This window comes from Astatotilapia calliptera, chromosome 5 (assembly GCF_964374335.1).
Source record: "Astatotilapia calliptera chromosome 5, fAstCal68.1, whole genome shotgun sequence".
NCBI lineage: Eukaryota > Metazoa > Chordata > Actinopteri > Cichliformes > Cichlidae > Astatotilapia > Astatotilapia calliptera.
In genome coordinates, this window is record NC_137426.1 from 35,062,250 (window position 1) to 35,077,520 (window position 15,271).

Below are 15,271 nucleotides of genomic sequence, written 5' to 3' on the forward strand. Positions count from 1 at the left end.
TGTCATGTAATATTTCTAAAATGGAGAATGGAAGAAGTTGGCTGGAGCATATTCGAACTGAGGTAATCTAAGCTAGCCATCTCTTGGCTATATGACTTTATAATTTAACAAATAAAGACTAGAGTGGTATCAGCATCCATCCATCCATCCATTCGCTTCCGCTTATCCTTTTCAGGGTCGCGGGGGGCGCTGGAGCCTATCCCAGCTGTCATAGGGCGAGAGGCGGGGTACACCCTGGACAGGTCGCCAGTCTGTCGCAGGGCCAACACACAGAGACAGACAACCATTCACACTCACATTCACACCTAGTGGCAATTTGGATTATCCAATTAACCTATCCCCTCAAGCTGCATGTCTTTGGACGGTGGGAGGAAGCCAGAGTACCCAGAGAGAACCCACACAAACACAGGGAGAACATGCAAACTCCACACAGAAAGACCCCGGCCTGATGGTGGAATTGAACTCAGGACCTTCTTGCTGTGCGGCAACAGTGCTAACCACCGTGCTGCAGATAAAGCAGACTCTGGCTCCTGGCTCTGTGCACCCTTAACAGAACAGCTGCGGACCCACCAATTCAAACATGCTTCATTCTAAGTCATGTGTTCTTAATGATTCCAGGGTATACTAAATTGGAGTAGGGTATAAATCCGATAGAGCATTTCTAGCAAAAATTCCTTGAAATAATATTCTGTGAAGTAGTTGTAGAAGTGCAACACATTGCCTTAGCTAAGTAATAACATTGTGTGTTATCTGCTTCTACTAAGTATTTCATCTTTTGTTGTTGTTTATTTGTGTATTGGGATCCTCTTTAGGTTCCACCACAGCAGTTGCTAGTCTTTCAAACCATAAACCAAGAAACAGCAGTGACTTAGGCAGCACTGAGTTGCATCGTGTGTGTAGAGATACAGCTTTGTGAGGTGGTTTACCTCAGTTTGAATTATGCTTTGAAAACTGTCTTAAATTACTAAACTGAAGTTGCATGTAGGATAATTCAGTACTTGACATGGATACTGGAGCTGATTGGCTAATGGCCGATGATAACATTGCTTTCATTTAGCACAAAAGTAAACCACAATATGGTTGAACTATATTGCCTTGATCCATTTGATAAGGATCCTACATGGAGTTTTCTTGACTGAAGATGTCCCGGTGCCTTCCCTCTGTTCCCTCTCTTGGACGTTTAAGCTTCACTATCCAGGACAATGCACCGTTCATACACTGCAATACAGTTTTAACGTGTTTTTGCTAAACACAGAATGTTTCTTTGAACTCACCCGAACTTGGAAAAGCAATAACATTCAGCATGTTTGGAGGAGTTCTTTCAGGTTGCAGTTTTCCCTGCTGGTTTATAAAGACGCAGAAATCTGCTGAGCTTCAGGAGGTGCAAAACAAATCACAGCAGTGATTCTGTGGAACTCTCTTACTCAAAGTGAAACTGCTGCAGCTCAGTGTACACTCAGTGAGCGTCAAATTACTCAAGAATGCGTCTGTGCTGCCATCCAGTGTCTGTCCGGAGTACTGCAACAAGCATATATTGTAAACATCACTTATTGTTTGAGCAGTTGATATGAAGGTTTTTCACACCTATGCCAGGTTTCATATCATGACATCACCAGTCAAGTAAAACAGAGAGACATGGGAGTTTAAAGTGAGACGATTCAGAGCTAGGGCCAAATACACATGTTTAGAGAGTGATTGTGGGCACATGTGAAGACTGTCCATCAATGTATTTCCTCTGCTTATCTACTTCAGGGTCACAGGGTGCTGGAGCCTATCACAGCTGTCACAGGGCAAAAGGAATCAGAGGGCAGATTGTCAGCAACCACATACCACATAAATAGCGAACAATTTAAGTGACATCCAAAATAATGAATGTATTTAAAGAAAAATAACATTTTGTAACACAGCTTTTTATTTAACCACCCACAGAGAAGATCTTGTAGACAGTAGCTGGCCCCACATGAAAACAGAGGCACGTGTTGTTTGATCACAATTCATCCTTGTTGCTCTGAGAGTCTGGTGCTGAGGTGGAGTCCTTCTTAACTGCTTTTACTGTCTTTTTTGCAGCTGGTTTTGTTTTCTGTTTATCACCCTGCTTTGCTTTTGTTTTTGCTGTCTGTTTTCCATCTTTTGCAGCAGCAGCTTTAACTTTGCCTGTCGTCTTTGCCTTCGTTTGATCTCCAGCTTTAGGCTTTGTTTTAGGTGCAGCTTTGGTTTTAGTGGTTCCTTTACTGGCTGTTTTGGCCTCCCCCGCATCCTTCAGCAGGTCAGTTTGTGCATCGCCCGACGTGTTCAGCTTGAGCTTCTGCTCTCCTACTTCTTTTTTTCTGGCTGCCTCCTGGTCAGCCTGTGCGGGAGCTTTCGGTTGAGACTCAGTTTCCATGGCCTCATTTTTACTGAACTCTGCATCCACTGGTGTAGAAAACATCTTCAGCAAATCCTGAGCCTGGATTCTTTCCTATGGGACAAAAAAAGAAAATGTTTGGGAGACTGCAAAATGAAACAAGGAACAGGTATGAATCACAAATTTTCTTTGAAGTTGTGCTGGCAGTCAGAAAACACAACATCATTATCTAGAGCTGAGTTTCATATTTCTGCACAGCAATAACTGACTGTGTGCACTGTTTTCAACTTAGGCTGTCTTTATAACTTTGTGGAAATAGTCTGATGCACTACGTAGTTCTTCTTCACTCACTTTTAACTCCCTATGTGTTCATACATCATTCTACATTTAATCATTAGTTATTATTAATCTCTGTCTCTCTTCCACAGCATGTCTTTGTCCTGTCTTCCTCCCCCTACCCCAACCAGTCAAGGCAGATGGCCCCGCCCCTCCCTGAGCCTGGTTCTGCTGGAGGTTTCTTCCTGTTAAAAGGGAGTTTTTCCTTCCCACTGTTGCCAGAGTGCTTGCCCATAGGGGTCATCTGATTGTTGGGTTTTCTCTATTTTCTCTGTATTATTGTAGAGTCTTTACCTGACAATATAAAGTCCCTAGGGGTAACTGTTGTTGAGATTTGGCACTATATAAAAAAATGGAACTGAACTGAATTCAAGGTGTTAGAAAAAAGGATCATTTGAACAATTCATGCTAAATCCTGACCCATCTTTCTCCATTTTGGAAGAAGTTATTGTTTAAAAGGATTGCACACAGACCCAAACCTAAAGCCTATGCATGCTCACATCTGGTTACAGTGGTTTTCCCTACCTTTTCCTCGTGAGCAGGATCCAAGGTGAACCACAGAGCAACAGCACACCTCTGACCCCGGGTGACAGCTTTGACACCGTGTGGGTTTTCTTTCCCTGCTCCAAAACCAACCACGCGACCACACTTTGGATGCACCTCCGCCTTGAGAAGACACACACCACGCAACACAATCAACATCGATGTGGTTAAAAATGCATTTTTGTTAAATGCACAGTGGCTTTAAAAAGTATTCAGACTCTGTCAGTCAAAATACAGCCTGCCAACTCTATAAAGAGTCCAAGTGGTCCCAAACTTTTAAATCTCACAAAAACTGAGACCACCCAACACTTTACCCTTTCCAAAGGTCTACAGAGAGTTCCTTGGACTTCATGGCTTGGCTTTGCTCCGGGCATAAAGAGTTATTTGTGGGACTTTTACTCCTTATGGAAACACAGCACAAGCTTACAGTTAAAGCACATTTACAGCCTGGGACAAACACATGTTTGATCCCTATGGATAGTTTCCCCATCTAGGATAGGGTTAGAGACAGGATAAGGATAAGCAGTAGAGAATGATTGAAACAACTCTGACTGGGGTGATTTTTTTCCATCCATAGCCAGTTATTAAACTCCAGTCAGAGTTTGTTTTACTAGTGTTTTATTCAGCACTAAATTGCAGATATGCACACAGTTTATGGATGCTGCTTGCTAACCATTAACTTAACTTAGCATTAACAAATCAAAAAACAAATAAATAAAAACATTTGGAGGCAGCTAAAGCAGTCTGAAAGAAAACTTTACAGTTTTAAAAAAGAAAGGAAAAAACATCAGATATATATTTACCGTCACTGTTTTGGCATCAAGCTCTGTGAAAATGAACTCTCCTCCTTCAAAGTCCTCATTCAAATAAAGGATGGCACTGCAGGAGTGAGACACCAGGAGGTCAGCCGGTCCTTGTCATCAGGGTGGGTTGTGTAGACAGAATTTTAAGTGTGTGTGTGTGTGTGTGTGTGTGTGTGTGTGTGTGTGTGTGTGTAACCATACCTGTAGTCTCTGTAAGTGTATGCAGGAGGTTCCTTTACACACTCGTTGACCTCAGAAACCAGCACACAGTTGTCGACGTGGACAGGGTGACTCATGTCCTTACGGTCGTCCTGCTTCTCTGAACAAACAGGAGCACAGAGAGAACATTTGGAGAAATTTGGGCCCAAAAACAAAGCTAGCTGAGAATTCAACAGCTAAATATGTTTCTTTGTGTATTTATTGTCAGAGGTAGTGGAGACCAAAATGGTACTGAATTCAGTATATTTGACTGTACTAACTTCAGTTATTACATCACAGTTACAATTTTGTTGCAAGCACCGTGAGGCAACTGTTATTGTGATTTTGTGTTAGATAAATAAAACTGAATTTTACTTGTGTTCTAAGGTTCTTCTCTACAAAGTTATCTGCATGCTGGGTAGACAGCAAGAAAAAAATAAAAATCAAACAAACATGCGTTTTTCTTCCTGCCACTGGTGCTGCAGTCTGCTGATTTTATGTCTTGATGCATGCACATTCACCTAAGTAAGGAAAATCCCAAAAGGTTTCTGTTCATCTGGATGTAGCATTTTCAGTGGGAGAAACATTTCGTCACTCATCCAGTGACTTCTTCAGTCCAGGACTTTGAATTAATTCACTAAATCTCTGTTTGTCTGTCTGCCAGCTCTATGATGAGGAGCTGAGCAACCAAACACATGGCACAGGTACATCTTAGACCCCTGAAGGTTGTTATCTATGTAACACATTATGATGTTACCATGTTGCCTAGCAACCACCAACCAACTGCCATTTACCTGTCTAACCATCGTATGATTTTTATTTCACAACAGTAACATCTAGTTTATATTGACAAAAATCAACTATTATTAGATATACGATATGTTACAATGGCATCACGTTACTTGGCAACCACCTAACAATGGTCTACAATGACATTTATATTGTAGCGCGGGGCAGGACGGGCATGTCCTAGCAGATCTAACAGATAAACGAGGTCATTTGGGAGTGATGTCTGAACCAACTCCTAGACACAAAATCAGGATGGGGAAAAAATGACACAGTGTCAGTGGTTAGCTTACCATCGATGGCAGAGCGACAGACCAGGTGGGAGTATGTGAAATAGAGTGGAGTGTCCAGACGGAAGTAGGACTCTAAGACCTTCCTCACTTTCTCACTGAGGTCAAAGAACAGACGAGCGCTCTTCAGAGGGACCTTCCCCTCCTGGCCAAGCTGTGAGAAGAAGAAAAACCATGTAAAAGCTGGGACAAGGAGGAAAACAATGTTGAGTCTGTTTTTATATAGAACTATAAATACAAAAGTGTTTGCACTGAAGATGAAAAATGTTCCAGGAAAGAGCATCTTCTCTCTAAAGAGAACACGTCTTAGGTTTGCAAAGCTTCAGGTTCTTTGGACAGACAAGACCAAAGTGGAGATCTTTGGCTAGAATTCCCAGCGACATGTTGGGAGAAAACCAAACACTGGCTATCAGCACAAGCACATCGTACAAAGTGTCAAGCACGGTGGTGAAGGGGTGATGATTGCTCCATGCTGTGAATAAACGAATGCCTGCAAACCTCAATCAACTGAAGCAATACTACAAAGAAGAGTCGTTCAAAATTCCTCCACAATCATGTGAGATGCTGATAAAATAATACATCAAACAATTACTTCAAGTTATTGTTGCTAAATATAATTCTACAAGCTACTGAATCAACAGTTTTTCACAGGACTGCATTATGTCGTGGAAAAGTGATATACTGTCAGGTTCTAAGTGATCGTTCCTCTCTGTGTAGACAATAACTGACGTGCTGAGTCACACGTGTCGTTTTGGATCCTACGAAGCTGCAACTATTTAATTACCTCAAACAGCTGGAAGCAATAAGCATCAGGTTACATTTACAGGTGAGCCTCTAGATTAACCTGCTGCAAACATTTTTATTCTCATCCGCCAGCTCGAGCACATAAGCTATATGCTGCATGTTCTGTTGTTTTGATGCTGAAATGTGGAAAAAGTCTGCTGTTATACTAAAAAACGTATTTTTTGTTTCCACATAAAGAACCAGCTTTGATCTTTCCCCTAGCTATGATTAAAGGTGAACGTTTGTGCTTGTGTTGGCATCTCTTATTTGGAATTTTTCTGCTTTATAGACCTTGACAGCCTTCAGGACGGTGACTCCCTGGTACATCTCGCTGGGGGAATGTGGGGATGGTCGTCCTCTATAGCCATCGCCTTTTAGAGCAGCTGTCTGTGAAATAAATGCAACATTAAGCAACTCCTATAACAGCCGAGCTGAAAAACATACATACGCGACACGATCAGAATGCAGGTGATGTGAGGAAATCTTTGCTGACACGGACTGAACTTTATTCCTTGGGGCTACTCACATTGGAGAGACGGTGCAGCTCCCTGCACTCCTCATCTGTGATCACACCGTCCAGCAAAACCCGCTGGGAGCCATTCAGCTGCTTGGATGTCATGGTCACCTTGATGTCACTGTACAGCAGAGCGCCATCTACAAGATAAGGTCACAGATAAAGACGTGAGGATAAAGACTGGTTGTACAAGACTGACATTTTATACCCTGGTTCTCTGAAACATTCACCTTCCTGTGGCACTATCATCTTGGTCATTTCTGAAGAATCCTTCTTCTTTTCCTCAACCAGATTCTCAATCTCCTTCATCAGGTTTCCTATCTCCTCTGTGATCCTCGCTGCAGTCTCTCTCTCAGCCCTGAGACACAGCAACACACACGCAGATAACAACACTGACTTTAAGTGCACCTTCATGCTCGACCTGCACACGTGTGGCGGTGCTCTTAGTCTTACTTCTGTTTCTCTCTCAGTTTCTTAGGCATGACATCTTCGGGGGTCCACGAGTCCTTTAAGCAAAAATAACAGAGAATTCAAAGATCACATTTATTTATATCCCAGCACTTCATAAGTAGTGCAGAATGTGGTGAGATGTAAACTGAGTTATACACTTACCGGATCTACAAAAGTGATTCCAAAGGCTTCATAACCAAAGTAGAGGAGCTCTTTCTCCAGGAGCGACTGCTGAATGTACTGTTTCACCACCTAGGGATTACAAGTCAGCAGCAGCCTGTAACATAGCTCCTAAAATCACATTCAACAATCACAAAGCCTGCGCTATAAAGACCGTCGTTATATCTCTGGTTCCTTAGCTCCAGTTGGAGCTGTCTTCTCCTTTATTTTAGTAGGAACAAATTGGTCTGGCTTTTTTTTTTACAGTGATTCTGACGGACGCGTGTTAGTGGTGATGTATGCATTCAGAGAGCAAATCTGTGTTGTGCTTGTTCAGCTTCTGTTTTATCTCCTGTGCTTTTGTAGCATTCTTTGATTTGAGGGTGTTTTCTTAGGTTGCAGTGTGTTTGAGCTCATGCAGCTCTGCTCTCATGGTGCATACACACCGTCAGGCTGTGGATACAGATGTCTGGACAACAGATGCAGGTGTAATAATACACCTGCATCTACCTTTGGAGCCTTTATATTCTAAAACACAGGCCACAGGCCAGCAACCTCCACCTGGGAAATAATCACTTAGTCATTAGTAGTGATGGATAACCATAATAACCCACTTTAAATAGTGTGTTATGTGGACATTTAGGGCCCAGGGCAGCTCAAATCTTTTTTAAGAATCAGCAAACAGTTATGTGCTTAGATCACCACCAGAGCCTTTTTTTAATGTGCCCCTGAGTACACGTGAGTGCTGATGAAGACCATTTTTCTGCCACCACACTTTGTTCAGGCTAATTTACTGCTGATCACTAAGGATTAAGATAACACAATGCTAGGAATAACTGCACTCACGGTGAGGTTGAAGAAGAGGTTGAAAGCCTCTGTTAAACACAGTGTAACTGTACCTGTCGGGCTGATATGGCTGCTGCTTTGTCCTCGCCCAGCATGGCAGAGTAATAGTTCAGGTTCTGGTTCATCACCTCATCCTCAGGGTGGAACAGCAGGTAGGTCTTAGCACACTCTATGGCCTTCTCGTACTTCTCACCTGGAAAGAAAAGACAAAAATACATGGAATCATGGATGTGAACAAAAAGGATGTTATTGGATTTGCAGCATATATCCTTGTTCTTAAACACCAGTGACTATTTCATAACAAACATCCTGTACCTACAGGGGACTCTAAAGTTACAGCACGGAAGAATTTTAGCTTAAACTTGTTGTTAAACATTCAAAAAATGAAATCAAATTATGAAGAAAGTGTGAAAAATAAAAATAAAAGTATGAAAATATTTTAAAGACCTTCATTGTGTTACTGCTATATGAAGTTAGTATGCTAAGTTTGGAACAACCACATGGAAGAACTTATAACAAAACAAAACAATGTAAAATGATTAACATGACATCTTATAGTTTCAGAATATTTGCCTCTTTGGCTAAAACAAAACCTGGTCTTATGCTGAGACTGGTCAGTGGTCACCTGGTGATTCAATTCAATTCAGTTTTATTTATACAACAACAGTCGCCTCAAGGTGCTTTATATCGTAAGGTAGACCCTACAATAAAAACAGAGAAAGGACTTTGGTGACAGAGAGAAGGAAAAACTCTCCTTTAACAGGAAGAAACCTGCGGCAGTTCAGAGGTTAAGAGCCTAAACTCTTACAGGACAGGGTTATTTTTCATATTGCTCTTTTAAAGGCTGCCACTAGGGAGAAGTAAAATATCCATCCATCCATCCATCCATCCATCCATCCATCCATCCATCCGCTTCCACTTATCCTTTTCAGGGTCGCGGGGGGCGCTGGAGCCTATCCCAGCTGTCATAGGGCGAAAGGCGGGGTACACCCTGAACAGGTCGCCAGTCTGTCGCAGGGCCAACACACAGAGACAGACAACCATTCACACTCACATTCACACCTAGTGGCAATTTGGATTATCCAATTAACCTATCCCCACAAGCTGCATGTCTTTGGACGGTGGGAGGAAGCCGGAGTACCCGGAGAGAACCCACGCAAACACGGGGAGAACATGCAAACTCCACACAGAAAGACCCCGGCCTGATGGTGGAATTGAACTCCAGACCTTCTTGCTGTGAGGCAACAGTGCTAACCACTGTGCCACCGTGCTGCCCTGAAGTAAAATATAATAATATGAAATTTTACATAAAACGCTGCAATTCTTTTGGTTAATTTTGAAGAAATACATTATAAATACATGCAGTACAAGAGAATTTTCTCTTTTTTATTTACTATATAAATAGTTAAAGTATTTAACATATGTACCAAAAAGCTCTTTAAGTCTACAGTCACACAGAACAGTTTTAAAAAATGTGGCATGACCAGAATTATTGCAATTAGTTGCAGTGAGTTGGGCTCTGCAAAGCAAGTTTGGTGCATAAAGACAATGATTAAACAGGAATCACTCCACTGTCAATGTTGACAATTATGTGCAATAATCTTTTAATCTGTGATCAACTGTAACAAATGGGCAAAAACTGCAAATCAATTGAAAACTAAATACAAAGAAATTCACATGAATTACTTCCATTCAGAGTCCAGCAATAAATGCTGATCTATTATCATATAATATTTGGCTTATTTATGAGGTAATCTCGTTCATGTTAGGTGCAGGTCTGTGTTTTTGCTATTAAAGTCGTCAAACAGATGATCCGTGTATATGAGGCCATAGCTGTTCATTTCTGTGTTTAGACTTCTTTTCTGCATTGTTGCTAAGGACAGTGGATACAGGCACACCTGACTTATAGAAAGCACTGTGAAACTCACTGTTGTAGTAGGAGAACTGCAGGTAGTTGAAGTGTGAAGGCAGGAAGTCCTCAAAGGGCTTGTCTCTGCCAGCAGTTAAGGCCAGCTCCACAGCACAGTGCTGCTTACAGCTCAGCACCTGCAGGTAGTGGTCTGAGGGACACAGACACATTTATACAAGTATTTATAGCACATGCAGCCTATTTTTCATATTTGCCATACAAATGTCTCCCTTGCATGCAGCTTCACATCAAATTCTCAGCTCTGTTGGAATCTTTAGTGCTCACAAGCAAAGGATATGCTGCCTCACCACTCATACTCTGGAACAGGTCTGCACTGTACTCCATGTAGTTGTATCCATCATAGTTGTAGGCTCCCTCACACAGAACTCTGCACTCCTTATCAGCTATGAAGTACTCATCTACGGCTGATTCAAAGTGTTCAGCCGCCAGGATGAAGGAGTCGTCACTGTAGGAGCTCTTTCCCAGCAGAAACTGGGCCTGAAGAGAGAGGGCACATCACAGCTACTGCAACAGTCAGCTTCATCTGTTCAAGGTCAGTCAGGCAGACAAAGGAGTTTAAATCTTTCTGCTTGAATCATCGTTAGAGACTGCATCGTGTGGCAACATGTAAAGAAAAATGCCCTCCTTTCTTCTCTTCTGTTTTCCCCTCCAGCTGATTATGATAGATTGCCTTCTCTCCCTGAGCCTGGTCCTGCTGGAAGCCACTTCCTGTTAAAAGAGAGTTCTTCCTTCTCGTTGTCACCAAGTGCTAGTTCACAGGGGATCGTCTGACTGTTCCTTAATTTGACTTAACTGACCAAACTAATGAAATGTCAATAAAAATAAACTGTAGATGAATTATAGACAATCAGCAGAGGATGAGGCTACAAGAACATAACAGCATTATCAAAGACGGAGTTTGCTTTCACCATGTGTGGCCTGGCCTCCAGATCTTTGAAGTCGTCCTCCTGTACTCCTGCCATCATCCTGTAGTAGTCCAGATTCTGTCTCATCTCCATGTGATCTGGGTTGGCCAGGAAAAACGTGTTGGCAGCTGCTACTGCTTTGGCCAGCTTATTGATCTGAAAGGAAGAAAAACACACATACACAAGCTTATTTTCTATTCTATTTAATTCAACTGGAAAACTCGTGCAAGCTAACTTGGTATCAAAATATCTCATGTAGGCACAGATACATTAACAGTTAGTTAATGTAGTAGTGGAATACATTTAATCTACTCTGATTTTACTTTTGTTTTGGTGCACTAAGCCCAGTAGTTGCTCTTTACTTTCCAAATGTTAGCTAACTATATACACCAGCCAATATTGATCCTGACATACTCATATTGAGACGTCAGTAATGTACACAGGCTATTATTTTAACTAATTATGTTACATATTTATGTTTAATCATTCTTATTGTATGTTTTTGTACAGGTACTTCAGACTGTGTTTGTCAACTTTCACTCACTTTTATTTTGGGGGTAATTAATCTGCTATAAATGATTTTTGATGCAATATCATTTTAAATGTTCACATTTTTGGTCTGGTAACCCATAAGGGCCAAACTGTTATCTTTACATTTTCTGGGGTGGATTTCAGTTTACTCTTTACTATCTGAAACGCTAACGTTTAGGCAGCTCAGTAGGTAGAAAGACTTAAAAGATTTTTTGGCAAGACTGAAGCCCAGGTTTCCCCCGATGCATCCATCACAGTGTAACTTTGATCATGGTAGGTTAAAAGTATTTAGGCATAGGAAAAATATCCTTGTATAAACAGAGACTGAGACTTTTAGTAGGAAAGGGCTTTGATTGCTGAGAGTAGTAAAGCAATATAGTACCAGTCGTATTTCTCAGATTTTAAAATATTTCAAAAGTTCAGAATATATATTACAATGAAATCACAAGTAAGTGAATCGTACTAATGTAAGGCCTGACTGAACTGCCCAGGTTGCAGTTGTGTGGATTTAGTGGGTCACAAAATAGTCTAACAACCTAACAACATCCTAAAAACAACCGAACTTGAAAACAGTAAGCCATTTTTTCTGGTTTTCCTGCAGTGGTACATCATACTCATATGTAAGCATAATACAGCGCTGTGCAATAGTCCTGAGCAATCCCTCATTTCTTTATGAGGCTTTTTTGAAGTGGTTTTGAGCAATACAGGGAGTGCAGAATTATTAGGCAAATGAGTATTTTGTCCACATCATCCTCTTCATGCATGTTGTCTTACTCCAAGCTGTATAGGCTCGAAAGCCTACTACCAATTAAGCATATTAGGTGATGTGCATCTCTGTAATGAGAAGGGGTGTGGTCTAATGACATCAACACCCTATATCAGGTGTGCATAATTATTAGGCAACTTCCTTTCCTTTGGCAAAATGGGTCAAAAGAAGGACTTGACAGGCTCAGAAAAGTCAAAAATAGTGAGATATCTTGCAGAGGGATGCAGCAGTCTCAAAATTGCAAAGCTTCTGAAGCGTGATCATCGAACAATCAAGCGTTTCATTCAAAATAGTCAACAGGGTCGCAAGAAGCGTGTGGAAAAACCAAGGCGCCAAATAACTGCCCATGAACTGAGAAAAGTCAAGCGTGCAGCTGCCAAGATGCCACTTGCCACCAGTTTGGCCATATTTCAGAGCTGCAACATCACTGGATGCCCAAAAGCACAAGGTGTGCAATACTCAGAGACATGGCCAAGGTAAGAAAGGCTGAAAGACGACCACCACTGAACAAGACACACAAGCTGAAACGTCAAGACTGGGCCAAGAAATATCTCAAGACTGGTTTTTCTAAGGTTTTATGGACTGATGAAATGAGAGTGAGTCTTGATGGGCCAGATGGATGGGCCCGTGGCTGGATTGGTAAAGGGCAGAGAGCTCCAGTCCGACTCAGACGCCAGCAAGGTGGAGGTGGAGTACTGGTTTGGGCTGGTATCATCAAAGATGAGCTTGTGGGGCCTTTTCGGGTTGAGGATGGAGTCAAGCTCAACTCCCAGTCCTACTGCCAGTTTCTGGAAGACACCTTCTTCAAGCAGTGGTACAGGAAGAAGTCTGCATCCTTCAAGAACAACATGATTTTCATGCAGGACAATGCTCCATCACACGCGTCCAAGTACTCCACAGCGTGGCTGGCAAGAAAGGGTATAAAAGAAGAAAAACTAATGACATGGCCTCCTTGTTCACCTGATCTGAACCCCATTGAGAACCTGTGGTCCATCATCAAATGTGAGATTTACAAGGAGGGAAAACAGTACACCTCTCTGAACAGTGTCTGGGAGGCTGTGGTTGCTGCTGCACGCAATGTTGATGGTGAACAGATCAAAACACTGACAGAATCCATGGATGGCAGGCTTTTGAGTGTCCTTGCAAAGAAAGGTGGCTATATTGGTCGCTGATTTGTTTTTGTTTGGTTTTTGAATGTCAGAAATGTATATTTGTGAATGTGGAGATGTTATATTGGTTTCACTGGTGAAAATAAATAATTGAAATGGGTATATATTTGTTTTTTGTTAAGTTGCCTAATAATTATGCACAGTAATAGTCACCTGCACACACAGATATCCCCCTAAAATAGCTAATGAGAAGAAATGAGTCGTGGCTTGAGACTTTTGCACAGTACTGTATGAGTTATGACAGCTCTATGACTTTTTGATAAAAACTAACTTTAACATTTTCTTCAGCCTGAGCTTTTAGGGGCCAGGCTGAGGTGTGCGGGACAAACGTCCTGTTTGACGTTTGTCCCGCACACCTCTGCCATGCCACACAGAGTTTCATAGAAAATATTTTCATCAGAGCAGAAAATAAATCCTTATTTTCACACTAACCCATTCATCTTTACGCCCCCTAACTTGCTTAGTTGGAAAAATATCTTGTTAAAAACGAATTTAAGTCTACAAAAAAATTAATAAAATAAATAATTGCTAGTCCCTACTTATTTCACAGATCAAGCGTTTGTGGTTTGCCAGCAGGAGCTTTTGAAAATAAAATTTTAGGCCTTTAAATCGCTCAATTTCACGTCCTAACGTCACACCCCGCAGAAGCTGACTCCACCTTAAGACGTGGCATGGTTGTCTTGGTTTTGGGGGGTTGGGGCAAAACAGTAATGTGCTCCACATCAGCTCCAACTTACAGGCTAAAAAAGAATCAGTGCTAAAGTTTTTACTGTTCTAGCTCGCCTAGAGCAAAGCGAGCGTGTGTGTGCAGTGAGAGACAGGCCACACTGTAGCTGCCAGCATCCTTTTCTACCTTAAAATACGCCACTTGTAGGTAATTATATGGGCTCCTCTTCTTGAACTCCAGCTCTATTTCCTCGCTGACGAGATGCAAACTTGGTGCGCCGACTTTCTCAGTTTCGCAGGAGTTAACACAGTCGGCCCGCTTCAGGAATTTCTGGAAGAAGCCCAGGTCCTCCACAGAGCCGGTCCCCGGTATGGGAACTCCCAACCCGGCCAAAGGCTCGCCGAAAGCGGTCTGGTTGGCGCAGCTCTGGCGGCACTGAGCTTTAACTTTGCGCAAAGTGGCTTTGTTTTTGAGAGCCTTCTCCATGTTCAGAATCACCGATAACCAGTCCCCCTTATAGTAAGCTTCCACCGCCGTGTCGAAGAGGAAATCATAAGGCTCCAAAACAAAGTGGCTGCTCACTTCAGTGTCCGATGTGCACGCAGGCACCACGACAACACAGAGGAATGTGAGCGCATAACGGAGCTCCATGGTGGCAAAGTGTCAGGGCTCTGCAGCGGGACCTGAGCCTGGGCCTGTGGCCGACGACGAGCCGGTACGCAGAGAGAATTGTTACTACTCCTTTCTCCACCAGGAGCTTGACTGGAGGTGGGATTTGAGCGGCGGAGCCCCCCTCGGCAACACCCCCCCACCCTTCATCCTTATGCATATGCATACGCATCAGCCGTATGCAACATGATACGAGTTGATTTAGTGCTTCAGAGCTTCAGAGCAAAATATTTTCACTAGTTGAATAAACACAAAATGACACAGATTTCTGAAAAGGTCTGGTTAAAATGTATGAAAGTTTATTGACAAAAGTCCGAGAAAAGGCAACTAACCAATGAAAACTGTACTTTTAACTGTTTGCTTTTTTCCACTGATGGATCTGTTTGGAATTGTCCTCATTCACACTTTCACAGGCTCCCAAATACAGCTGTTGGTGCGTAGGAACACAGCAGTGAGGTTCTGGTGAGGCAAGGAGAAGACACGGCACCCAAAGAAACCTGAAGTCTGTGGAGAAACTCGTATTATAGGCCACTGATAGAGCCCGTCAATGGCCTAAAAATGTACTTTTTAAAAGTTTTCAAC

General features: G+C 42.3%; 1 protein-coding gene across 1 annotated transcript; it reads right to left on the reverse strand.

Moving 5' to 3' along the window:
- Nucleotides 1-1,894: 1,894 nt before the first annotated feature.
- p3h1 (prolyl 3-hydroxylase 1) lies at nt 1,895-14,822 on the reverse strand. Its single transcript, XM_026169033.2, has 15 exons — nt 14,207-14,822; nt 10,891-11,043; nt 10,270-10,459; nt 9,981-10,112; nt 8,106-8,245; nt 7,210-7,299; nt 7,051-7,103; nt 6,828-6,955; nt 6,610-6,737; nt 6,375-6,470; nt 5,304-5,454; nt 4,228-4,345; nt 4,027-4,102; nt 3,206-3,346; nt 1,895-2,458 (listed from the first exon to the last, which is right to left on the reverse strand). Exons 1-15 carry the CDS (start codon nt 14,669-14,671, stop codon nt 1,988-1,990), a joined length of 2,532 nt encoding a protein of 843 aa, XP_026024818.2. The 5' UTR covers nt 14,672-14,822; the 3' UTR covers nt 1,895-1,987.
- Nucleotides 14,823-15,271: the final 449 nt, after the last annotated feature.